The sequence below is a fragment of the Pediculus humanus genome, genomic scaffold (genome assembly GCF_000006295.1).
Source record: "Pediculus humanus corporis 1103172108269 genomic scaffold, whole genome shotgun sequence".
In the NCBI taxonomy this organism is placed as follows: domain Eukaryota; kingdom Metazoa; phylum Arthropoda; class Insecta; order Psocodea; family Pediculidae; genus Pediculus; species Pediculus humanus.
In genome coordinates, this window is record NW_002987838.1 from 508985 (window position 1) to 536312 (window position 27328).

Genomic DNA, 27328 nt, shown 5'->3' on the forward strand with positions numbered 1-27328 from the left:
GGTTCCGTGATGACGTCATATGAAAGTTTTCTTTTTTAAGAAGAAGAAAAAAGAGAAATGATAAAAAAGAAAAAAAATTAATTAAATAAAGTGGGCGCGCGAGTGGGAAAAGTGGGAAATAAGAAAACCTGGAGAAAAAAAAATTAAGAAAAAACGTGCGCGTAATTAAAATTTTCAATTAAAAAAAAAACCGTTCAGACGTTCCGGATCGATAAAATCTGGAGAAAATAAAACAAAAAAATTGAAATCGTATTTCAAATGATTATCCACGACCAAAAATGGTTTTACTCTAATACCACGTCCGTTTCCACGTAATTTTCACTTTTCGTTGCCATTTCTTTTTTTTTTTTTTTTGGTGCGAAGTGTGTGTACTTTGTTATTATTATTATTATTATTATTATTATTATTATTATTTGTAAAAGTCGTAATTAATTACGCGATTGTAATTAACACTCCTGGAGAAGAACAAAACCAAAAAAAAAATTGCGTAACGGAAAAAAAAAATTTCTTTTCGTTGTTTTTCTACATTTACTAAAACGATATCGATTATCGAGAATCGATCATATCGATAATCGACGATTTGATTTATCGATATTTAAATAGTCAATAATTTTATGCTCTTAAATATTTAAATGATAAACGATACTTTATCACCTTCTTTTTTTTAAATTATTTCTATTTCCACGTTCCGTTCACGGAAATTAACATAAGTCAAAATCATCATCGTGTTTACACACGTGTAAATTTGCTCCAAAAAAAAAAAAATTTTTTTTCTTTTTGTTTTCTACGTTCGATTTCGTAAATTATTATTATTATTATTATTATCATTAAAGAGTACAAATTTAATATTTTAACTTTTTTTTTTTTTTTTTTTTTTTAGGTAAGTTGCGAAAATTTTTTCCAAAATTTCGTTGCACTGGAACGGAACGATTTCGACAGGTGTAATTTTTTTTTTTAAGGTGGTTTTTAAATCGATTCGTAAGTTTTTCTCTTTTTTTTTTTTTTAAGTAATTTAGATCGAACTGGAGAAACTGATCCACTTTTATTATTATTATTATTATTATTATTATTATTATTATTATTATTATCATTATTATTATTAAATTTTTTTGTTTGGCTTTTACTGGAATTAAAAACGAGAAGAAGAAGAAGAAGAAAAATTAAAGATATGTAAGGCATTTTGTTTTAATAACGTCCGGTTATGGAATTGTATGACGTCATAGGTGGTGATGACGTAGGTGGCGTTAATGGTGTCGAAAATGGCGGCGGCTGTGGTGGTGGAATTGATGATGATTTTCTCGTAAAGGCGTTTTTCCCCCATCTCACTTTTTCATTCATTCATTCATTCATTCGGGTTTTTCCGTCTCTTTTCGTTTGATTTAATAATTTAATTAATAAATTTTTCGTGGCAATAGAATGACATAAAGATTTAAACGAGACAAGAGGAGAGAGATTGTTTTCTTCTTCGATGATTATTATTATTATAATTATAATATTATTACAATTAAGTCATATAAATGTTTTGTGAGCAAACATTACGACAACAACAAACGAGAGAGAAAGAGAGAGAGAGAGAGAGAGAGAGAGAGAGAGAGAGAGAGATAGAAATTTACCACGGTCTAAATTCACGTCGTTGTATAAAAATTTTTATTACGTTATTATTAATAATTAATTATTTTGCGTAACTCGAAAAAAAAAGAAAAATTTAGTTTCCCACAGATTCGGGTTATCGATTAATAATTTTTTTAACGAACGCTCAAATCCATTCATCCATCTATCCATCCATCCATCTATCTATCTATCTTAATTTTATCTATCATCTATTAAAAGATAAATTTTTATTTTTTAAATAATTTCGTGTTTACGTTTTTAAATCGTTTCTAAAAAAAAAAAAGGAGAGGTTGTGGACCTTGCCAAGTTTTTTATTTGACCTTCGATAACTCATCATTATCATCATCATCATCATCATCATCCGGTCATCTTTTTTTTGTAATCTTAGAAGGGAGCGTTCAAGAATTTTCCAGTTTTTATTTTTTTCTTGCTGGATTTAAATCAGATAAATCGTATTATTAGAATGGGCATTCATTCGATCGTTTTTATTTTTTTACGTGGATGATAAACAAGGTCGAAATAATATTTTCATTTTTTTTTTTGTAATAAAACAAACGATAACAAACAAACAAACGGCAAACGATAACAAACAAACGTACGAAATGGGTAAATAAACGAATTTTTTTACGTTTTCATATATAAAATTTTTTAATTAAAATGAAGCCGTGATGGTTTTTTAGGAAAATCATGTGGTTAAATTTAAGTTTTCTTTCCGTTAGGTAATATTAATTATAAATAAAACCTTTTGTCAAATTAATTAACGTGACGAATATCATTTTCTTAGAATGATAAATTTCAACCAAAGATTTTATTTAAAATAAATTTTTAATATTTATTATAAATAAAACCTTTTGTCAGATTAATTAACGTGACGAATATCATTTTCTTAGAATGATAAATTTCAACCCCGAAAAAATAAATAAATTAAAAAAACCCATTGAGTCATTACATTTTACATAAAAGAATGTAACTTCTTATAATTATTTAATACCGACGTCAAAATTTTCTTCATTTTTTGACTTGTTTCGGTTTTTTCTATTTGGAAAATTTTTTTTTAGGGAGCATCACTATAATTATTTTTCAAATTTTTTCGGGGGGCGGGGGGGGACAATAATACATAATAATACGTAAAATTAAAATGATAAAGAAAAAAAAATTCTAGCAGAACGGCAGAAAAAATTATTAATTTATAATTTTCCACCCCACCCGTAAGGTAACGAATTGCCATGGAATTTAAAAATGGCGGAATGAAAATTTTTTTTCTTTTTGTTACATAAAATATACCTGAACTCGTATTTTTCCTTAAAATTATTTCGATTTTATTTCTCCCACGTATATAAACTAATTAATTTATTCCAGTTCGCAAGGTTGACAGGTAAAATATATATTAATTTTTCAAAAAAAAAAAAACTCGTAACGGTTTTTTTTTAAGGGGCCGCCATTGTTTTTTAAAAAAAATGTGTCGTCAATTCCAAATTACAAAAAAAAAAAAAAAAATTTGTGTATAATTAAATAAAATTCTAGTGGCACTTTTATTTAAAAATTATTATCTTCTGCCACTTGGCGCCCACCGAATATTCAAATTCCCTTCGTTTGTTTGTTTGTTTGTATTCTCGCATAAAAAAAAAAACAAAAAAAAAATTCGTTTATTATTATTATTATTATTTCGTTTGAATAAAATTAAAATTTAATTACCCGACGATTAATTAATTAATTTTAATTAATTACGTAATTACGAAAAAGAAAAATGTAACGTTTCGTTCGTTCGTTTGTTTTTATTTTTAACGTTGCGCAAGTTTTTTTTATTTTAGTCCCCCTCCCTCCTTCTCCCCCCGCAAAATGTAGGGAAAAAAAACTTTTCGCCAAAAAAAATAGTCAATTAATGACGTAATAATAAAAAATAATAACAAAAAAATTATTTTTTTATTTTAAATGTCAAATAAAATTGTAGAGAAAGTAATAAACGCGAACGCCGCGTTCGTTGCCAACATGTTATTATTATTATCTAATGCCACGTTATTTTTACTTCAATTTTTAATCCGAACGCGCGAATTAACGAATGCCCAAATTCTTATAAGGTAATTAATAATAACGTGGAGTAGTCGAACGTTAGGTTGAAAAAAAAATGTTTGTTCGTTTGTTTGTTTGTTTGTTTCGCCTCGTTCGATTTAAAAATAAATTGAAATTCGCGAGCATAAAACCATAACCGTATCGATAAATAAAAATATTTTCGTTTTGAAAAAAACCCGCTATATAAATAAAATTTGAAATTATAGAACAATTTTCATTAACGGAAAATATTTTTTAACCGTCGCGTTATGACGTATTTAAAAGTCACGTGACGAGTGAGAAAAAAAATGAAAACGATAAACAAAACAACAATGGATAAAACAATTTTTCTAGATTTTTCTTTTTGGTACGTTATTATTAATTAATATCAATTACGGTTTTTTTTTTTTTTTATTTTTGAATGGGTGAAACCTTAACATCCGCCGCCGCCATCGCCGCCATTTTGAAATAAAAAAAATTATTTATGCATGCGATGAAAACGAAAGCCGAACAACAAAACACTTTCTTTTTTTTTTTTTTCGATTCGTTTGTTCGTTTGTTTTTCGATTGTTTTAACAAGTTTTTTTTTTTTTTTTTTTTTTTTTTTTTGGGGAAAAACGATCGTTCCGGTTGTTTTATTAAAAAAAAAAATTTCTTTTTTTTATAGAAAACCGTAAAATTATCTGATTAGTTAAATGACGACGCCATTTTTGTTTATTTATTTAAACGGCAAACGTGCGGCAAACCCGCGGCAAACGTCGCGACCCTTCGCAGACTCTATTTTTACCGTTTCCGTTATTTCCACGTTCCGTGTTACCACTGTTTATTCGTGACCTATTGACCTCTAGTACAAAATCACTCCTCATGGTGACAAAACGAAATATTAACAATTATTATTATTATTAACACGTTATTCCGTCGTCTGGTTGGCAAAAAAAAAAAAAAGTGAAACGCGCGCTTTATGTCGGTTTAAATATTTTATAGAGTAATTTATAGCGCTATAGAAAGAACCGGTGAAAGGTTTTTTTTTTTTTTTAAATCCTTGAACGTTAATCTTTCTTTATATAGAATTTTTTTTAGTATTGGAGCAATGCAATTATCATTAACGATTGTTGTTACCTTCTCGTTTCATTTTTTTTTTTTTATAGCAATCAAGGCTGACCATTGTATAATCGAACGACTATAAAGACTATAAATAATTCATATCGGTCGAATTATTTTGAAACTTTTTTTTTTTTTTTTGTCTGCGCGTGTGTGAAATCGTTACAAAAAAAAATTACTATTACTAATTATGCTACGGTAACTATAATAATAATAATAATAATAATAATAATAAAACGAACGTGTCGCTCCACGATAAGGAAATTAATAATGATATAGTTAGAGTCGATGAAGGAAAAGTGAATGATTGATTGATTATAGCGCGGTATTGTTTTGCGGGGGAGGGAGGGAGAAGGGGCGGGGGAGGGGGAAAGTTGCCAAATAATTTTTTGTTTTTTTCCCCGTCGTTTTTGAAATTATAGCAATGCTATAATTTTTATAGAGTAGTTTACAACGCCTTTTTTTATAGCGGCGGTTTGATTTGCTATAAATAGTTTATAGCAAATGCGCTTTGACGATTTTCGCGGGGGTTTTTTGTTGGTTTGCTCGTTGGAAAAAATCGCGATATGTTTTTCACGGACGGTGAAAATGAGGAAATGGTAGGAAGGGAGATAGATCGAAAGATCGAACGATTATCGAACTCGATCGACATCGATAATATCGAAATCGTAATTTTGTCACATTTATTAAATGACGTTTAATCGATCAAAGTGACGCGCGTTTATTTTCGCGATGTAAAATTCTCTTTTTTTTTGGTTTTTCCTTTAACGGTTTTCCTTTGAGGGTTTTCCTTTGACGGTTTTTTTTTCATTGATTAAATTTTCTCAAATAATTTTTGATTAAAATTTTTTTATTTTGAGTTTGCGATTATTTGCGATTTTTCTTACGTCACGTTTTTTTTTTTTTTTTTTACTTTCTCTCGTCAACCGTTTTTTTTTTTTTTTTCTGATAATCGTTTTTAAAAAAAAAAATTTTCTTTACTTATATTTGATTTTTATAAAATGACGACACGACTATACGAATAGAGAGTTGAGAAAGAGAAAGAGGGGGGGAGATAAAAAGGAAGATGAGGAAAAAGAATAAGCGGTGATGGAAACACACACAAACGTTAAACAAACAATTGTTTTTTTTTTGTGTCGATTGTTTTCGTTTATTATTATCGGTAATAATAATTGTTTTTGTTTTTTTTTTTTTTTCCTTTGAATTGTTTTTATTTTCATTGATTTATCGATTACAAAAATTTTAATTTTTAAACAACAACAACCCTAATAATAATAATAATAATTGTAATGTCAGGGATTTGTTTCGTTTTTTTTTATTTTTTTTTATTTATAATTTTAAACAATTAAACTTTTGTTTGTTTTTGTTCACGTTACGAAATTATGAATCATGCATAAACCGTTGAAATTTTTCGGAAAGTTGTTTTATTGAAAAAGGAAAATATTAAAGAGAGAGAGAGAGAGAGAGAATAGAGATAGAAACTTAGAGAAAAAGGGACCCACAAAACACACACACACGCATGTAAAAAAAAAGAGAGAGAGAGAGAGAGAAAGAAAGAAGCACGGAGAAAGAGAGAAAGATAGAGAGACAGAAAAAATGATAGAGCAAGATAGAGACACACACACACAAGTATGCAAAAAAGAGAGACTTAGAGAAAGAGAGGGGGGGAGAGAGAGAGAGAGAGAGAGAGGGAGAGAGAGAGAGAGGGAGAGAGAGAGAGAGAGAAACAAAGAGACACACAGAGAGAGAGAGAGAGAGAAAGCCTCGAGATCACAAATCGTCGAATTTATTTTTATTTTTTTTACATAATTTATTTAAAGGTTAAGAAAACATTGTAGAAAGAAAAAATAATAATAATGATAATAATTTATTAAATGGGAAATTCATTGGGTTGGTCTTGATTTTTGACAACCATTATAGAACCACGCCTTAATTGTAACACACGCGCCGTAAACAGAAGCAAGTCGATTTTTATATAAAATTTCGCCTACTAATACCACCACCACTACTACCTCTACTACTACAATAACAACCACTATCTCACGACTATAATCTCATTGCCCTGATTTATTATTATTATTATCATTTCGTTATTTAATATCGTAAAAATTATATATATGCGAAAAACATGGGCTTGTAATTATTTGGTAGCAACTTCCTTTATAAGGACTTCCACATCCGGTTTTAATTAATAAACAAACTTAATTACAAAACTCGACAAACCGCAAAAAAAAAAAAAAATTAATTTTGGAATTTTTTTCGAGGCGAAACGCGCGCGTGCAAACGTTCGCAAAAACACGCACGCGCGTTAAATTTTAATTAAAAAATAGCGAAAAAACAAACAAACAAACAAACGAACAAACAAACAATTTTTTTTTTTGACGTGCGATACAAATCCGTAACGAATTTATTTTTTATTACTATTGCGTAGACGTGGCAGCAAAATTTTTTTATCTATATATTGACGACATTGTAGTTGAACGACCAAAAAATTAATGGCGATAATAATAATAATAATAGAAATTCGAAAAAAAAAAAAATTGGCCTTGAAATAATTACGACGACGTAATTAATTAAACGCCCCGAAATTTTCAACCGTCGACTGGAAAAATGGAAAACTGGAAAAGTTTTTATATTTTCGCGTACCTTGAAAAGTTTAATTTATTTTATTTGTTTTAACTACTACAACAAAAAAACTTATATATATATATATATTTCTCGCGGCGTTTTTTTTTAATTTTATTTTTATAATTATCATTATTATCATTATTATCACTATCATTATTATTATCATTATCAAAAAAAATAAAAATGTCACAACTTTTTTTTTTTTAACGTTTTCTCAACGCCCAACTTTATTAATAAAACCTTGCAATTATTTATCATTATCATTATTATTATCGTTAATTATTTATTTTTATTAAAAAAAAAATTTAATAGCTGATATATACGAAAAAGGAGGAAAAAAACAAAATGGCGTCGGTAAACGTTAAAAAAAAAAAAAATTACGCGAGGGGGACCTGAAGATAATAAAAAATTTTTAAGTTTTTTTCCTTATTTGTTTGTTTGTTTGTTTATGGCGGTTGTCGTAAACACCCCGAATTTTGTTTATCGCATTAACGTTTGTTCAATTTTTTCTGCTGTTTGTCATCATTTAAACACGCGTGCGAATGATGATAATAATAATAATAATAATAAAGATTCGTGACGTATGAATAAAAAAAATCTTTTTGTAAATATTTTTTAATAATTTATAGCGCTATAATTGCTTTTCTTTTCTTTTTACTCATTAATATTATTATTATTATCATTATCATCATCATCATCATCATAATTATTATTATTATTATTATTAATTTACGGTTCGCGTAACGAACTAAAAGAAAATTTTTATTTTATTTTATTTTATTTTATTAGCGTAATATTTTATTAACGTTTAAGGGAATAATTTTTGTCGTGGCATTAGAATAAATTTTTCATTATTCGCGTGCAAATAATTTAACGTGGTAAGAGAGTCGTGGGCGCTTGTTTGCCTTCTTCTTCTTCTTTTTCTTTTCATTAATGAATTCTTAAAATTTTCAATTCGATCATTTTCAAAAGAAAAGAGAGAGGGGGGAGAGAGAGAGGGAGAGAGAGGGGGAGAGGAAAAGGAATGAAATTAATCTCAATAGAATTTTCGGTTCTTTTCTTTTTTCGTTGTTTGTTTATTTCCGTTTGGATTTCTGAACGTACACGACAAACGATGGACACGCAAAAAATTTATTATAAATTGTTTTTATCGTGCACGTGTCAATAGTAAGAAGAAGAAGAAGAAAAAATGATTCGTTCGCGTGGCTTTTAACATATTACAATTCTATTACCACGTCAAATTTTTTTTTTTCCTACAAGTTTCAATCAATCATTCTTGCCAAATCATTTGCGTTAATTTTCCTTTTCTCTCTCTCTTTCTCTTTCTTTCCTTCTCGAATATACGAAACGGATGAAAAACGTGAGGAGGGAAGAGGTGGGAGGGGGAAGGGAGTGCGAATGAAAATGTAAATAATTGACAAGTTACATCAATTACAACAATTCGAAGGTCGTCACGTTGCCCCCCGTCTGGACAAAAAAAAATAATTTTTGAAGGTTGGATCTTTGATCTTATTAATGTCCGTCAATGACGAACAAACAACAAACGGAATCCGGGGTGAAAACTTTTTTGTTCAGAATTCACGCGTTCGAGGTGGCGGTGGCGTTGGTTGGGGGTGACGGTGGCGGTGCGGGTGGTGGTTTTCGAAACCTTTTGAAACAATCAATCAAGGTTTTCTTTCTTTGTACCCAAACTTTCTTTTCGTTCGGTCGGTCGGTCGTGACGTATTAAATGGATTATCATTATCACTACGAGTTTTTTTTTTTTTTTTTTTTTTGTAATTATGATAATCATAATCACCTTGACATTTTCATCTTCGACCGGGGTCAAAATTTTAAAAAGGAGTCGAAAAAAAAAAAGGAAAAATTTTGCAACATGGCGACATTTTACACTTTTTTTATTTTTTAAACGAATCGTTCGAAACCGAAATTTTAATAAAAAAAACGAAACAAACAAACGTTTGTTTCTGTGTTTGCGTTTGTTGTTAAAACCACGACGAAAGATAAAAACAAAACAAAAACTTCCGTTAATAATAATAATAATAATAATAATAATAATAAAATTAATTTAAAAATTATTACGCGACGTGGTAGTAATTTGTTTATAATTACGCGTATACGTAATAATTCATCGCGATTGATTGATTGATTGATTGATTGTTTTTTGATATGTTTGTTGATTATTTAAGGATTTTGGGAAAAAAATTATATTTAAATAAATTTTCGTGTTTTGAAAAAAAAAAAAAAATCAGCCTACATACGTTCTTGACCCGCGTACACGTTTCCATTAAGTAAATATATATATTTATTCAATTTAATGACGTGGTAATAGTCATGCTCGCGCGTGCGGGAAGGGGGGAGGTGTACGGTCATGGAGTGTCACGAATAATTTTTAAGTGAAAACCTCATAATAAAATTTTGTTGTAAAAAAAAAAAAGAACGAAGGTAACTTGGTAAATAACAAAATGGACGATTTTTTTTTTTTTAACATGGCAGGAACGTGGCAATCCTCGAACTTGATCGACTATTTTATAGCTTTTCCTCTCTTGTATGTAGACGTACAAGTGTGTCAAAGTAAAAATGAACTCGTTTTTTTCACAAAAAACATAATTTATATGAGCTTGTTAAGCTCGGTTTGCCTTTTACAGGTATAATAATAATAATAATAATAATAATAATAAATAATTAGCACACGGAGAACAGGTATTTGGTAAAAAAACTGGAAATTTTTTTGAAATATCAAATCAATACCAATCGTTAATATAATAGAAAAAAATATTTCCTATTTTTTTTTTACTCTATGAAAGTGACCGTGAATACGACATACGTTCTCTATGGAAAACGTGAAATGATTTTGCAAAAAAAAATTTTTTTTTTTACTAAGGCCGTGGATTTAGATTGTTGTTGTTGTTGTAGAAAAAAGAAAAGTATAACGAATTTAAATTATTATCGATAAAAAAAAAAAAAAATAATGAGAATGTAAAAACGTGGTGATGATGATGATGATGGACGTTAACCGTTATCCGCCATATTTATTTTAAATTTAAATAATCGAATGATAAGTTCCTTTTTGATTTTGGCAAACGTCACCAAATAAATAATAATAATCATTGTTTAAATTTTAAAAAGTGAGAGTTAATTTGTATTATTATTATTATTACGTTGAGTAATAATAATAATAATGACTGTTGTATAATCGAACAAATAATAAACAAAAAACGGAGGAAAAAAAATAAAGAAAACCTTTTTTTTTTTTCTCTTTCATTCGCATCATGACGACGACGACGATAATCGAATCCATGACGTAACAACAGACGACAAATTACAGAAAAAATTTTCTCGACGATGAAAATGTATGATGATTATGATATAATTACGTTGCGCGTGACAAATTATGTTTTTTTACGATGCGTAAACGATCAAGCGATCGTTGATTAAAAATTCAAAAAAAAAAACGAACGAGGGGATGGGGGAAAAGGATTTCTTGGAAAATTACGTCACGTGACGTCATAGGAGGAAAAAATGGCGGCGGCTTCTTCGACATTGTTTTTATTATTATGTAAAAGGTTACAAAAAAAAAATTAATTTCGTCAAATTAACGAAATTTCTCCTTTACGATTTTATAAATTCAAAAGTATTATTATTATTATTATTATTATTATTATTATTATTATTATTATCATTATCATTATTATTATCATTATTATTATTCGATTACTTTAAAAAAAAAAAAAACTGTGGAAAATGTAAAGAAAAGTAATTTTTTTCGGGGTCGATTCGTAAAACAAATAAAACTTCGTGTAACTAACTAATTTTTTTTTTTTTCTCCAGCAAATGTAATAATAATAATGATAATAATAATAATAATAATATAATAATAATAATAATATAATAATAATATAATAATAATAATATTATTTTAATCTTAATCAAGGTCCGATACGAATGAGTTTTTTTTTTTTTTTTCGATTCGTTTTTTAAACGCCTTTTATATTATTATCATTATTACTTCCACGATCGTTTTTATTATTATTATTATTATTATTATTATTGTTATAGTTGTAGTTGTTTAACCTTGAAGAAATTACTCGTTTGCCTTACGCGTCGAGGTTTGTTGCGTTAGTCGTTAATTGCATTTAATGCGTAAAAAAAAAAATTTAAAAAAAAAAATCCATTTTGCGAAAATGCATTTCGAGAAACTCAAACAATTATGGCGGACATTTAAATTTTAAAATCCGTTAATCGCATGACTCTCGTACGATTCGATAAAACCGTTAAAAGGCTACGATGATGATGATGATAATCAATCAGATACGTAAATGTCAGGTACGGGGGTACGTCAGGTAATCGATGCTAATCCATACACCTGAAATTACCGCCAATTTGTCTACCGATGAATTCGCGCGGAAATTTCAGCTCCTCGCCACCATCGCCGATCACATGAATTTTTTAACGGTCAATCATTCGAATTTATAATGACGTCATAATGACGACGGTTAAAAATTTTCCGTGGAATTAATAATCAATCACATTTTTTTCATTTTGTGTTTTTCTCTAACGGACGTTATTATTAATAACAATAATATTCGTGGAGGGAGGAGAGGAGAGGGGGGGGAGGAGTTTTAAAAAATTTTAATCATTCGATTTGGCGGGAAATTTTTAAAAAATTTTTCCGGAAATGATTCGAATCTCCTGGAGTTTCCGCAAAAAAAAATTTTTTGGGTTTTTTTTTTTTTTTGTCTGCATCACTCGCCGTTCCTCACCGAACCAACATATTTATCATCATCATCATCATCATTATTAATTAATGCAGTAGAGGGGGGGAGGCAGTAGGTATTTAACGTCGTACTTGTTGTCTACACGTGTAATTAATTAATTTTTAATACGTGTTCGAATTTATCACACGTGTAATACGATGGACGATGATTTTGAAATCGGGGTAAAAGAAACAAATAATAATAATAATAATAAATTTGATTGATTATATACGTCGTACCTGGAAGGAAAAATTTTGATTAATGTTTTTTTTTTTTTTTTTATTTAAATTTTATTTATTAACTTATTGATGATGATAATAATAAGTTTGTGTTTTGATTAGAAGAAAAAAATCATGTCACGGACAAAGTCGCCGAGACAATATGTAACAGTCAAAAGTTGGAAAAAAGAAAAAAAGGGGGGGGGGAAGGATATAGAAAAATGGGAAAATTTTCTTTTTTAAGGGAGGTGCGGGAGGGGGGGTTATTTGGAGTAGTAAAATAAAAAACGTTCCAGGAATTTGACGAACGATCTGGAATGAAAAATATTTCAAGGTTTACAAAAAAAAAAAAATTTTTAGGCGCGGTTATGTACGTGAAAAAATAAAAAGTAAAAATTGATTATTTAACGACGACAAACAAACGAACAACCGAACAAACAAACAAACAAACAAGTGTAATTTTTTTCCCCCCTGTTTTAAAGAATTAATAAGCTAAACATTGAAAAAGAAGAAAAAATTAACTGTTGATAAATTACACGTTAATTATTATTTATTTGTTTTAATAATTAATAATTTTATTTATTTATTTATTAAAGAGTTATTAATCAATAAACAAATTAATTTATTAGACAGGAGCGTATTAAGAAAACAAACAAATAAAAAAACAAATTAAAAATTAATTAAGCAACAAAAAAAATTAAAAATTAAAATTACGTTTTCCGTACACGCGAATTTCAATTTTTTCTCTCTCTCTCTCTCTCTCTCTCTCTCTTACTCATTTCATTATTATTATCATCATCGTAATCATTATTATTAATATTAATAAATTATGAAAAATATATATATATTATGTTTTATGAGAATGTGAAAATTTTAAATTACATTAACGAGGTCAATGCTACTTTTTTTTGTTGAATTTTTGTCGAGTGACCCAAATAGCCGTTCGACAGGTTTTTTTTTTTTTTGTTATGTTGTCTACTTGAAACTTTTGTTGTCGTACATAAAACAAAAAAAATTTTCCCACCGTAAATTTAATAATGCCCCGAAGTGGAAAATTTTAAAAAAAATTTGCAACCCTTTCCCCACCACCGCCCAGAAAAAAAAAATTTGGCCTCGTTTCATTTCAAATAATAATAATAATAATAATAATAATAATGATAATAATGGATTTCAATTTAAATTCTTCGAATTGGAAAAATTGACTCACACTAGGAAATAAAATAATAAAATTTAACGACGTGTCATTAGAAAAAAGAAATACTTTAACGATAATTTAATAATTAAATTTTTTTTTTGGTTTCAGGTTCCTCCATTTCTCACACCAGGAGAGGTTTAGGAGCTGGAGTCACTCAAGTAGCCGATTTCGATTGTCCAGAAGAATTCGGGTACTACCCGCATCCAACTGATTGCACGCAATATTATGTTTGCGTTTTCGGTGGTGCCTTGCTCGAATCTTGCACCGGTGGTCTCATGTACAGGTACGTACGACGAGATTTATTATTATTATTATTATTACGAAACGAACTGGAGAATTTAAAAAAAAATCGAAATAAACTCGTTACATTTTCAACGAGATTTACGTAATAATAATAATAATAATTAATTGATTAATTAATAATTTTACAGTCATGAACTCCAGACCTGTGATTGGCCTAGAAATGTCGGGTGTGGAGAAACTGGAACTTCAGCTGCCGATGGCGGTTCGATAAGTTCCGCCGCCGCCGTACGCGTGACGGATTCACGAAGTAGAAATCCTCAACAACAACAACAACAAAGGTAAAACAGGACCGTAATTAGGGAATTTACGACATCGACACAACTAAAGAAAAAAATGAAATTTTTATTACAGTCCGCAATTGGTATCGTCGAACATTCCAGCAGAACAACAAAATTCATCACCCATTCAAGTACCCACGGGTAGAGGGGTAGTATCACAACGTCAAGATTACAACAGGCAAAGACAACCGGAAATAATACAGGTGTGAAAAATTTTTTTTCTCTAGACTCGACGGGGTAAATAAAAAAGGCGTTATGACGTGTCACGTGACGATAACAACAACAACAACAACAACCGTTTAATTAAAATTTTTTACCGTTTTTTAAATTTTTTGCTACGGTTAATTAATCATTTCACTTTTCACGTCTGGAATTAAATCGTTTCGGTTAATTTGCGTTTGTTCGGTAACCGGAAGTGGACGTGACGCCTTTTTATCGTTTTTTTTTTTTTTATAAAAGTAAAAAATTCAAAATGGCATTTCGTAAACAATCACGAACGCAAAATAAAAAAAAAAAAACTTGGTTGTTGTTTGTTACTCTTACGAAAGGTTACAACCGATGAATGGTATTATCATCATCATCATTATTATTAATATTATTTTTTCTTTTTCGAACAGTGACGTAATAAGGAAATTATAATTTTAATTAATAATTTTTTTGTATTTTTGCGTTTCGATCGATCGATCGATGGATCGATTGAAAGGAAGGGAGGAAAAAGAGCGGGAAATTTGAAATTCGCAAAGGGTTTTTTTTGGGAAGAGGGAGGGAGGGGGGAGGAGGAAGGAGACAAAGGAAAGTGAAAAAAAAATCATAAAAAAAAAAATTTTAATTTTCAACTCGTAAATGTTTACACATTGGTAGCTCTCGACCTGATATGATCTTTGACATTTTTACGTAACAAAAGATGATGATTGTTCATCCGCCTTTTTTTTTTACTTTCCCTCAACGTCGTTTTTTTTTTTTTTAAATTTAATTAAAAATTTTTTTTTTTTATTCCCGAACGATTTTTACGTAATAATAATATTATTATCGTGACGATCGACATAAAAAAAAACTGTCGACACCATTTTTTTATCGATTTTTTTTTGATTAAAAAGGTGCGACGTTTAATGTCGCGACAATAATCAAAATGTCGTCGCCGTTTCACGATTAAAATGTTGATAATAATAATAATAAACGTTTACTCGCGTTACAGCAACAGACATTCTACACGGAAGATCTCGGACCGGCAGAAGAAATAGAATCGGATAGACAGCAAAGAGTTTACAGAGGACAATCATCCAGCATCGGACAAGTTCAAAGAGACAGGGACGGATTAAGGCAATTTAAAAACAACGTCAACGCACAAAATGTTATACAAACAAATTCAAACGGTCAAGATAAAATTTCTGTCGTTTCATTTGGAAGTCAAAGGCCGAGTCCACCGCGTCCCCAGGAACAATACAGGTACGAATATTCTCATCCTCCGCCATTTTTTCTTTATTAAACTCGATGATAATGATAATAATGAAGAAAAAGGTAATAAAAAAAAATTTTTAATCGTTTTAAATTAGAAACCTGACATATTCAACAAACATGGCGGAATTTAACATAATCAAAACGGACAACGACAAAACTCGGAAAAGACGTGAAAAACGACAAATTTTCCCAAGGTAAAATAAACGATAAACAAACAAACAAACAAACAAGAACAACTACAACCATAAAAATTTTTTAATGATTTTTTAATTTCTTCTTTACACGTAATTAATTATTATTATTTTATTAAAAAAAAAAAAAAAAAAAAACTTTTTCTTACTCTATGTTAAATTACAATTAATCGATCGATAATCGATATCGATTATTTATCGATTATTGAAATTTTTTTTGTTTTGTTTTTGCACGTACGAACTGCAGACGACCGACCTTTTACCAAACAAATTACGGACAGTATCCCATCATTTTTTTATCTCGACCGAACGGAAATGTTCAAAAAACCGGAAATGATTTTTTCATAAGGCCCTACGACGCATCTTTTCCAAGGCCGTTCGTAAAAAATTTTAATAGAAATCACGATAACAACGACAGTGATGAGGAATTAAAAAAATTAACGGAATCGACGATACAAACAAAATTCAGACCAGTTTTTCGTAGGCCTTCCCTTAACGATGAAAACGACAACAACAACAACAACCACAACAGCAACGACAAACAATTTTTTAAACAAATTAATAAAAATATCGAACCGTTGGTAAAACCGGAAATGATAACATTAGCTCCGACTTTTTCATCAACACCATCTATCGGTGAAAAAATTTATTTACCAAATTTGAGATTAATAAAAATAATTTCAAACGATGGAAATTCGAAAGATTTGGAATTTTGGAAAAGTCGTGGAGATAGACAAAACGAACAAACGAGAGATTTTTTTAGGGGGGTTAAGGATAATGATGATTTTGAAACGTTTCGACCGCAGAATGTAGCCATCAGTTTGGAACGTTTAACCTCAGTCAATCAACAAGTCGAGCGTGTAACGACAAACAAACCAATAAATAACGACGACGACGAACCAAAACAATCGACAAACGACAACCGCGATAAATATGATGGATATGATGAATATAATTTCGGTACGGTGAAAATAATACAACCGATAACCGAATCATTATCGTTAAAAGAAAATTTAAAATTGACAACAAATTTACCCGACGTGGAAAGAAAGGAAAAAGAACAACAAACGACAACAAACGATGAATTTTTTTCTAACGTATTATTACAAACAAACGGAAACGAGGAAACAACAGTAAATTTTCCTGATACTGATCAGTATTATTATTATCCCGATTTGACAACGATGCAAACGTTTTACAAAAATATAACAAACAACATTGTCGAAAGACAAACGACACAAACGAATGAGAATTTCACATACGGCGGTTTTACTTTTCAAATACCCGACAAAACAACGACAAACAATCACGTGGATGAAGATGGGAGGAGGTAAAAAACAAGAGCATGAAATTCCTTTTTTTTGTAGTATTTTTCGAATATATATTTCATCATCATCATCATCATCATCATTCGTAATTTTTTTTTTCAGAGTCGAACAAATACAAACGCATCAATTGACGTCAGCTTTACCGCCACCGCCACCGCCGACTCCGACTCCGAGACCCGTCGAACGTTACAACACGTCACAAAGATTTCAAACAAATCAATTCGATCCATATTACACGGTTTTCGATAACGTAGATATCTATCGACAAAATGGTGAGAAAAATTATTTCGTTAACCGATTTGTAACCGTAATCTTCTGCCACGTTAAAAAAAATCGTTAAAAATAATTTTAATTTTTTTGTTATAAAATCATTTTAAAAAATCGATAAAATCTATTTAAATTTAATTTTTATCGTGGAACCAGAAAAATCAATAGACTGGACAAAAGTCGTGGATTTAATGATAATTTATGACAAAGTGTGTCATTGCCGATTTCAATGACGGTTAAACTTTCGTTTTAATTACAAAAAAAAAAAACTGTAACATTTTTCATAATTAATGAAATTTCAAATTCTTTCGCCGCCATTTTGATCCGCCATTTTTTTTTTTAATTACAATTTTTGAAAGGAGAATGTTTTATTTGTTTAACTTATGTAAGATGACCGTATATGGAAAATATTAATTATTTAACGAACGACAGGAAATGAAAAATTAACGTTTGTTTGTTTTTCGTGTCACGTGACAGATTACAACCAACAGCAACAGTATCAAACGCCAAGTTCGACGCCATCATCGAACAACATAGCTCATCAATACAGGGGACAAATAAATCATAAACAAGCTGTGGAATTACAACAGGTACAATTACAAGTTCAAGAACAACCGGTTGTTCAACAACAGAGAAACTACAACCAAGATTTGTACTCGCCACCGCCTGTCATACAAGATTTTAACGATCAATATAACGTTCAACAGGTCCGCCATCTTTTTTTTTATTTTCCCGATTTAAAATTCTTATGAGGAATTGCAAAAGAAAAAAATTTTTTCTTTTTTTCAGGTTGACGATCAACGGCAGTATCAGCAACAGCATCTCACACAACCGACACCAAAATTATCTTCCAGGTATAAAAAATTATCATTATTATCAGTGGGCTAGGGGGGCGGGGGGTAAAAATCAATCGATTTTTTTTTTTTTTATTTAGGTTCGATCGAGTTGTCGTAGCAGTAGACATAATTAACAAATAATGACACTTTTTTTTTTTTTATTATTAACGAGAAAATTTTATAAATGTTTAGGAATGAAAGGACGAATTCATCAAAGGACGATGGTTTGACGGTTGAATCATCAACTTCCGTCAATCGTGTTCCAGAGAACGTGACGTCAAACTATGTAGAATCATCTCCCATAACCCGCCGTTCCGATTCCTATTATTCCCTATTAAATTTCGGTCCTTCGACGGTTTTACTCCCGCCATTACCATTTCCGGAAACGACTCAAAAATATTACGACACATCGTACTCACAACAATCGAAAACAACCGAAAAACCCGTTTATACCGAGTCGGCAAGAGGTAGAGACGGCGGTAGAAGTCATTTCGATCCGCCTAAAAATGGCGGAGCTTTAGCTAAAACATTCAACAGTTTCGATTCTTTACTATCGTCGTTTATCGCCGCCGTCACGAGTCCGAAAAGTTTAACATCTACGACGGTTGAAACCACCACTTCGACTCCTCCTCCTCAGTTGTTGAATTCTCAAAGGGAAAAATCGATACCGGAAACGATCGTGAGATCGGAAATCGGTAGAATACGTCACGATCCGATTATAATAACGGAAAATTTTTCAATACGACAACCGGTAATAATAGAAAATAATAATGGAGGGGAAAAAACAAACGCGGTGACGCCAAAAGTTGTCGCATCACTTCCGCCGCCATCATCGACTCACGTACCCCCGCCGAAATTGTCACAAAATGATTATTTGGCTTATTTCGTAGAAATCGAACCTAAAAAACCTAAAAATATCGAATCGGGACGTGGAGGATTTTATTTAAACGTTCCCCTCGAAACTGATGAACAATCCCGACCTAACGGTCGAAGAATTCCAGGAAATCGTCAATCGAACAATCAAGGAAATTTCGAAAGGCAACAACAATCGGGTTTCGGTCGAGGAGGAACTAATCAAAGGTCACGATTCAATTCGGAATTGACCACAAACGGAAATCAAAAAGAAGAAGATAATATTTCTTCTTCTATTGAAAAGCAAACGATCATCGGACCGTTCGGTACAAACAATCAACCGTACAAACCAGTTGGAAAATGGGTTATTGCAAAAAATCAAGAAAAACCCGCAAGGTTGCCAACCACACCACAGCCCACACCTTTCGACGCTTACATTCAGAAAAAACAAGAAAAAGAAATTCTGTTGGAACCGCAAACATCACCGCAACAACCGCAAATAATAACTCAACGTGTAGTACCGGAACCGATAGAAAGAAAACAAATTTCCCAAGGTCCCGTGCCTGCAAGAACCGAAGAAAACTACTTACAAAATCGTCCGATCATCAGCAGCACGGAAGAAGTACCGCCACCGACGGAATCCGTCAGCAGCAGTCCATATAAATTTTTATACGTTAACATAGATAGGAAAAAAGATTTCGGACGAAACGGAGGAGAAAGAAACAAAGACGAGAGCGAAGAAAGAATCAAATACAAAACGAAACCGGAAAACAATCGCGGAAGAGGAAGATTGCCACTTCCGGAAGAAGAATCGACAGAGTCGGTCGTACCTTTCGTACAAAATTACAAGAAAAACGAAAACGATGAAACGGGAAAATTCATTTACAAAACCGACTCGCGACCGGAAATCAGACTAAGAGATAACGTGGCAGAAGATAATAGAAGTAGAAAATCGGAAATACCGAGTGTCATAACTCCAAAAATTATAGTTCCTGAAATAAAATCTCAAACGGAAGAGAAGGAAACGATAGCGTCGTTAAACATAAAACCGATACAGGTTTTACCGGAAGTAGAAGAAGAAGAAGGAGAAAACAAAGCCGCCAAAGAAGAAGATTTTGAACATAATCAAAAGAAAAGAAGAAAGCAAAATCAACAACAACAACACCGGGTGAAATCATCCGACGTCGAGGAAACGTCGCCATCTTCGACGGAAACGATTAATAAAAAATACGGAAACGGATATCAAAACTCTGATGAGTCATCACCGGAAGACAACAGAAGACAACCACAGCAACCAAGAAGACTCGTTAAAATAAATAGAAACGATTCTAAAAATCAAAGGCTACAACCTTTGCAAAAAAAAAGAACGAGAAAACCTTCTTCGGCAAAATTACCGATCGTGGTTTTAGAAGAACTCGAAGAGAAAAAATTTTCAAAAGAAAATGAAATACAACCCACGTACAGACCGATAATTGTTAGCGATTTACCATATCCGCCGACTTTAACGAAAAATAAAACTCGTTTCCGGTTTACCGTCGAAAACGAAAAAGATTTTTCTGACGTCGATAATAATAATAATAATAATAAAATATCACCACCGTCGAATTTAACCACCGAAAAAAATAAAAAATCACAACAAACGGATACGGAAAACGATTTACCACCACCGGAAAATAAAAACAATAATAATAATGATTATTCTAGTAATAATAGTAATAGTAATGATAGTGATAATAATGATAACGACGATGATAACAAACCATTGATTCCAAAACTAAAAAGACCAAATCAGACGGTTAAAAACGTGACGCAATTATTTGAAAATCGAGCAACAACAACAACAACGAAGGCTTACAGAGGAAAATTTAAACCTTCCGATATTAAATTAAGGTAAATTTGTCCTTCCTCTTCTTTTATAACTATTCTTATTTCCTTTCATTATTATTATTATTATTATTAAATGCGAAACGCGCCCGCCGCCAGGGGGGGAGGGGAAAAGTAAGAGTTCGTTAATCACAGCCTTGTATGATGATGAGAAAGAAAATGGCGGAGAACTAAAACAAATACAATTTTCCTTACTTTCTCTCTCTCTCAAACACACTCTCTCTCTCTCTCTCTCTCTCTCTCTCTTACGTTTGTTTTTGTAAATGATAATAATAATAATAATGATATCCGCCATTTATAATTTTCGAATAAATCGATAGGGAAATTTTTTTTTTCTTGATAGGGCGGGATGAGGTTTGGGGTGAAAAATTTGAATTTTTTCGAACCGGAAGTAGTAGTCGGCCATTTTGAATTCTCTATGAAATATATATGTTATCATTTACTCATTCTTATATTTTTCTTTTTTTTTTTTTCAATATATAGATTAAAACCCACGACAGGAGCATCCCCTGTTGATAGCGATAACGTAGGCCCCGGTCCTCACCTTTCTACAAGGTAGGGCAATTTTTCTTTTTATTATTATTATTATTATTATTATTATTTATTCTTTTTTCTTTCGTGTCATTCGACACGCACACACACGCACGCACGATTATCATCATTATCATTATCATTATCGTCATCATCATCATTAATATCATCGTAAAATTAGGTATAGAGTAAGGGGGTAATTAATTTTTTTTGCACGTTCGCATTATTTATATGGGCTTTTATTATACGATTTATCTAATGACACGACACGCGAATTATTATTATTATTTATATATATATATATTATCGATTTTTATTTCTTATCAATCATATCGCTTAACCTTTTTTTTTTTGATTGTTAGCAGCTTTTTTTTTCTATCTCTCTCTCTCTCTCTCTCTCTCTTTTTGCTGTATAAATAGAATTTGTTTAAAGTTTTTCTTTTCTTTCGAACGTTTTTCCGTTCGTTCGGTTTGCTTATTTAATCAGGTACGAACGGGGGGACTTGATAAAGTCGTTGATAAAACACATCGGAAACGTTTAAATAAAAGATTCATCATCATCATCATCAATTTTCTACAGGGAAATAGTTATCCCAACCGGAAACGGAAATAAATCAACCAATCATTCATTCATTCATTCATGACAATAAGCAAACCGAACGACAGAAAAAAGAAAAAAGAAAAGAAAAATTTTTTTAATTTTCACTGTAGAAATTCTTTAAAATTTATTATTATTATTATTATTTGCATGTTTGTTTGTTTGTTTGTTTATTTATTTGCCTCTCGAACGTTTTTGTTGCTCGATTTTCATTTATTTATTTATTTACGCAAACGCATAACTTGAAGCTTTTATTTATTTATTTATACGTATGCATATGTATATATTTATGTATACATAAAAATTTATTAAAATGTTTATTTATTTATTGTAAATTATTATTATTATTATTATGTTTGTTTATGTTATAAATAATATGTTTGTTTGCACAAAAAAAAAAAACGAAAACAAAACGAAGGAGGAGGAGAAGAAAAAGAAGAAAAAAAAAACGACGAAGTGTGATGACGTAATCGCGAATGACGTTTTTTACCCGCGTGACGTCACAGTAGAAACATAACAAATGGAACCAAGACAAACAACGGACAAACGAACAAACGGACGAACGAACGTTTTTATTTATATGTAAAAAAAAAAAAATCATTTATTATCATTTTATTTATATCACTTATTATCACCACCTAACAAACTCATAACATTTTTGTTTGTTTGTTTGTTTGTTTTAAAAAAAAATTTTTTTATTCGCGTCAGCTTTAAAGCTTTATTTTTTTTCTTTTGTTGTTTGTTTTTAATTTCTTTAATTTTTTTTTTGTTTGTTTATTGATTTTTTTTTGTTTGTTTGTTTGTTAATATTTGCAAAACGCTACAAACACACACATATACACACACCCACATTTATACAAAAACAAACAAAATTGCTGAAATCGTGCATGTTTTTTTTTTTTTTTGTAGTGAGTAAACCGCTCGTGTCCTGCTACGCTCCTGCTCGTTATTTGCATTAATCAACATTATAATTATTTCTACACGATTTTATTATCATTATTATTTTTTTTTTGCAGACAACCAGGAGGCGGTTATACAATTGAAAATACCGGAAATGAAGTTACCGTTAATAGAGGAACACCCGCTCCGAGGTAAGTTTTCCGGAAACAGGAAAATACAAATAAAAATTTTTCAAAGAAAGATGATCAATAAAAATTTTGTTTGTGTGTGATTTCAGTCGTGGTACTAGACCGACTCTCAAACCGTCGACGGCAATCGTATCGAAAGCATCGGAATTTGTCGACATTTATCGATATCCTCCGAGAAGACCGCAAAACATATACGCTACGCCGACTCCTGATAAAAGTGCTGCCAAATGTAGAAAAGATGTTTGCCTTTTGCCAGATTGTAACTGCGGCGGAAAGGATATTCCAGGTACGACCCCCTACCCTCTCCTCCCACTCCCCCCACCGAAAACACACACGGAACCGGAAATGATAAAATAACGAATTATTTCAAAGGTGGTTACAACGCCGAAGAAATCCCCCAACTCGTTTTATTAACATTCGACGATTCCGTTAACGATTTAAACAAAGGTTTATACGCTGAATTATTCGAACGTGGACGTGTCAATCCGAACGGTTGTCCAATATCGGCAACGTTTTACGTATCACACGAATGGACGGATTATTCACAAGTTCAAAATCTTTACGCGAACGGACACGAAATCGCATCTCATTCAATAACGTAAGTCGTTTATTTACCTTTTTTTTTTAAACTTTCCCGCCAAAAATTTAATTATTAATTCCACTTCCGTTTCCGTTTCTCTCTCTCTCATTACAGTCACAGTTTCGGTGAACAATTTTCACAAAAGAAATGGAATAAAGAAATAGCAGGACAAAGAGAAATATTAGCCGCTTACGGTGGCGTAAGATTAGAAGACGTACGTGGAATGAGAGCGCCATTTTTAGCCGTGAGTACAATCAATCAATCAATCAATCAATCAATCATTCTGGAATTACATAAACTCATTCCCATTGTTTTTTATCGGTTACAGGTCGGTGGTAATAAAATGTTTAAAATGTTATACGATTCTAATTTCACGTACGATTCATCTATGCCCATTTACGAAAATCGTCCACCCAGCTGGCCCTACACTCTCGATTATAAACTTTTCCACGATTGTATGATTCCTCCATGTCCGACAAAAAGTTATCCAGGAGTTTGGGAAGTACCCATGGTCATGTGGCAGGATTTGAACGGGGGTAGATGTTCGATGGGTGACGCATGTTCGAATCCTCCAACAGCAGACGGAGTTTATAAAATGTTGATTAAAAATTTCGAAAGACATTTCACGACCAACAGGTACGTAAACGTATTGTTGAATCCTTTTTCTACTTCCACGTCACTAACCTCCTTTCTCTTTTTTTAACAGAGCTCCCTTCGGTTTATACTATCACGCCGCTTGGTTCACACACGAACATCACAAAGAAGGTTTCATAGCATTTTTGGATACGATAGTAAACATGCCGGAAGTTTGGTTGGTAACCACGTGGCAAGCCATAGAATATACAAGAAATCCACAGCCATTATCGACCGTTAATAATTTTCCACCGTTTCAATGTAACGTGGTAAGTTTATCATTATCATTATTATCATTTTTCTATTTCCACGTTCGATGAGATGGTAATAATAATAATAATAATTTGTTTGTTTGTTTTAAAGGAAAAAGCTAAAAAATGTAACAATCCGAAAGTTTGTAATTTGTGGCATAAAAGTGGCGTTAGATATATGAGAACGTGTCAACCATGTCCGGAAGTTTATCCATGGACTGGAAAAACTGGAGTTAAAAATAGTCGTGTCGATAACGAAATAACAGAAGAATAATTATTATTATTATCATCATCCTAAAAAAATTTTTTTTACGATAACAAAAAGAGCCAAAAAAAAAAAAAAAAATTTTTTTTCAAAGGTTTCTTGATCAGTTACCTTCATTTAATTTCCATCATTAGCCATAACAAATCGATTTATCGATTTATCGATTATTAATCGAGATAATTGATCGAATTAATCTTTGTATGATAAATTTAAAAAAAAAAAAAAAAAAAAAAATTTTTTTCTCAATCGAATCCTTCTTCTTCTTTGTTGATTCGATTATTTATTAATTAATTTTTTATCGTTGCAACTATTATTATTATTATTAATTAATTTTTATCGGTGATGACGTCATTAAGTGGGAAAAAGAAAGAAAGAGGAAAAGAGAAAGATAGAGAAAGATAAAAAGAGGAATTATTTTCTCCATAGAAATGACGGTTAAAAAAAAATTTTCTTTTCTTTTCTTTTATCCATTTTGCTCAATTATTTCTTTTTGTTCTCGAGCATTCCAGAATTTTCCTCTCCAGTAAATTTTCTTTTCTTATCCAGTTTATTACTTTTATTTTTGTAATTTTTTTTTTTTTTCATGTCGAGTACATTTATTTTGTATTATATTAAATTATAAATATAAATATATATATATACGTTAACGGTAAGTTTTTCTTTCTTTGTTTCCTTCCGTTCGATATATCGATATATCGATCGATTCAATTTAAAATTTATATACGTAATAAAAATTTTCTAATGGTTATTGATGGGGAAAAATTATTTTGATATCGTTTTTTTTTAAATATTATTTATATAATATATTTATTTTTTTTTATCTATTTTTTCAGTTAGTGCTTATCATATCTCAGTACATTTATTTATTATTATTATTATTATTACGCTACGCTAAATAACCAAACGACCCTCGGAATCTTATCAATACTATCATTTATTATTATTATTATTATTAATATTACTTAAACTATTACTAGAGTTATTACGCGAGAGTGACGTCACTCCGAATTTATTTTATTTTTTTTTTACTATTATTATTATTTTCCCGGTTTTTTTTCCTTAAATTAACAACGACGACGACGACGACGACGGTAATAATAATAATAATAATAATGATAATAATGATAGATAGATAGATGAAAAACGATTTAAACAAAAAAAAAAAAAAATTGTTTAAGAAAAAAAATTATTTATTTATTTATTTATTAAAAACCTAAAAAAAAATTTAAATAATAAAAAAAAAAAATTATTATTATCATTAGCTAGATACAAGAGACAATGAATGAATGAATGATTGATTGATTGATTGATTGATTTTGAGATCATTCAGGGGAGGGGGGGCTGAAGGGAAAGGGAAAGTTTGAAACGTTTGTTTCTCACCCTTCCCCTTCCCTTCCCTTCCCTTTTTTAAATGCTCTTTCGATTATTACAAATTATTATTATTATTATTATTATTATTATTATTATTATTATTATTGTGTGGCAAATTGAGCCTATAAAAAAAAATACAAAAAATACGTAAAATAATAATAATAATAAATACATATAAAAACCGCGTCGCACGTTTTTTTTTTAACGCGGCGAACAAAAAAAAATTTTTTTTTTTTTTTTTATAAATTAATAATAATAATAATAAGTCAATTTGAAAAATTTATATATGAATATATAGGCTCTCTCTTTCTCTCTCTCTCTCAAAAAAAAAACAAATCGTAATGATAATAATGATAATGATTACGCATCGTTATAATTCGGGGGATACAAAAAAAAAAAAAAAATTGAACACATGAGGGAAGAAAATTACATAAATAATTTATTATTATTATTATTATTGAGCACGAAAAATCGGAATTAAATACATATATATGTATATATATATATATATATATATACATAAACTCAATGGAGCTACGACGTTTGTTTGCTTGCCTTTTGTTTGTTTGTTTGTTTCTTAATTTTTAATATTATTATTACTCGATCGAAGAGAATTGAAAGGTGAGGAAAAAAAACGCGCGAAAAATTTTAAATTTCGTATTCGAACGCTGCCCTTTACCAAAAAAAAAAAAAAATAATAATAATAATAAATGAAAACGATAATAATAATAATAATTAATCAAAACGATGATAATAATAATAATGGGGAAAATAAAAAAATAAAAAAAAAAGTAAAGAAAATAAAAGAAAACGCAAACAAACGCTTAGAAACGCCATCATTCGTTTAAATTCGTAACTAATAAATGTAAACAAAAAAAAAACAAATGAATACAATAATAATAAATCATAGAGTAAATAAACATTTTTAAAATAAATAAAAAAGATTAAAAAAAAAAATTAAATTTCTTTTCTTTTTGTTTTTAAACGCGCTCGTTTCGTGATTCAAATTACGTTTAAATGATGATAATAATAATAATAATAATAATAATAATTAAACT

General features: G+C 30.3%; 3 protein-coding genes across 3 annotated transcripts; all 3 read left to right on the top strand.

The window, feature by feature from the left end:
* Positions 1-9875: 9875 nt before the first annotated feature.
* Phum_PHUM503200 (uncharacterized protein) lies at positions 9876-10152 on the top strand (the record flags this gene model as incomplete). The annotated part of the gene is made up of 2 exons (XM_002430837.1): positions 9876-9960; positions 10076-10152. 2 exons carry the CDS (start codon positions 9876-9878, stop codon positions 10150-10152), a joined length of 162 nt encoding a protein of 53 aa, XP_002430882.1.
* Positions 10153-13256: 3104 nt separating this feature from the next.
* Positions 13257-21512, top strand: Phum_PHUM503210 (uncharacterized protein; the record flags this gene model as incomplete). Its single annotated transcript, XM_002430838.1, has 12 exons — positions 13257-13311; positions 13665-13839; positions 13988-14137; positions 14211-14340; positions 15333-15583; positions 15691-15789; positions 16034-17116; positions 17217-17386; positions 17859-18088; positions 18171-18235; positions 18410-20959; positions 21437-21512. 12 exons carry the CDS (start codon positions 13257-13259, stop codon positions 21510-21512), a joined length of 5034 nt encoding a protein of 1677 aa, XP_002430883.1.
* Positions 21513-23136: 1624 nt separating this feature from the next.
* On the top strand, positions 23137-24908 carry Phum_PHUM503220 (uncharacterized protein; the record flags this gene model as incomplete). Its single annotated transcript, XM_002430839.1, has 7 exons — positions 23137-23147; positions 23260-23456; positions 23543-23768; positions 23865-23994; positions 24079-24386; positions 24457-24652; positions 24747-24908. 7 exons carry the CDS (start codon positions 23137-23139, stop codon positions 24906-24908), a joined length of 1230 nt encoding a protein of 409 aa, XP_002430884.1.
* Positions 24909-27328: the final 2420 nt, after the last annotated feature.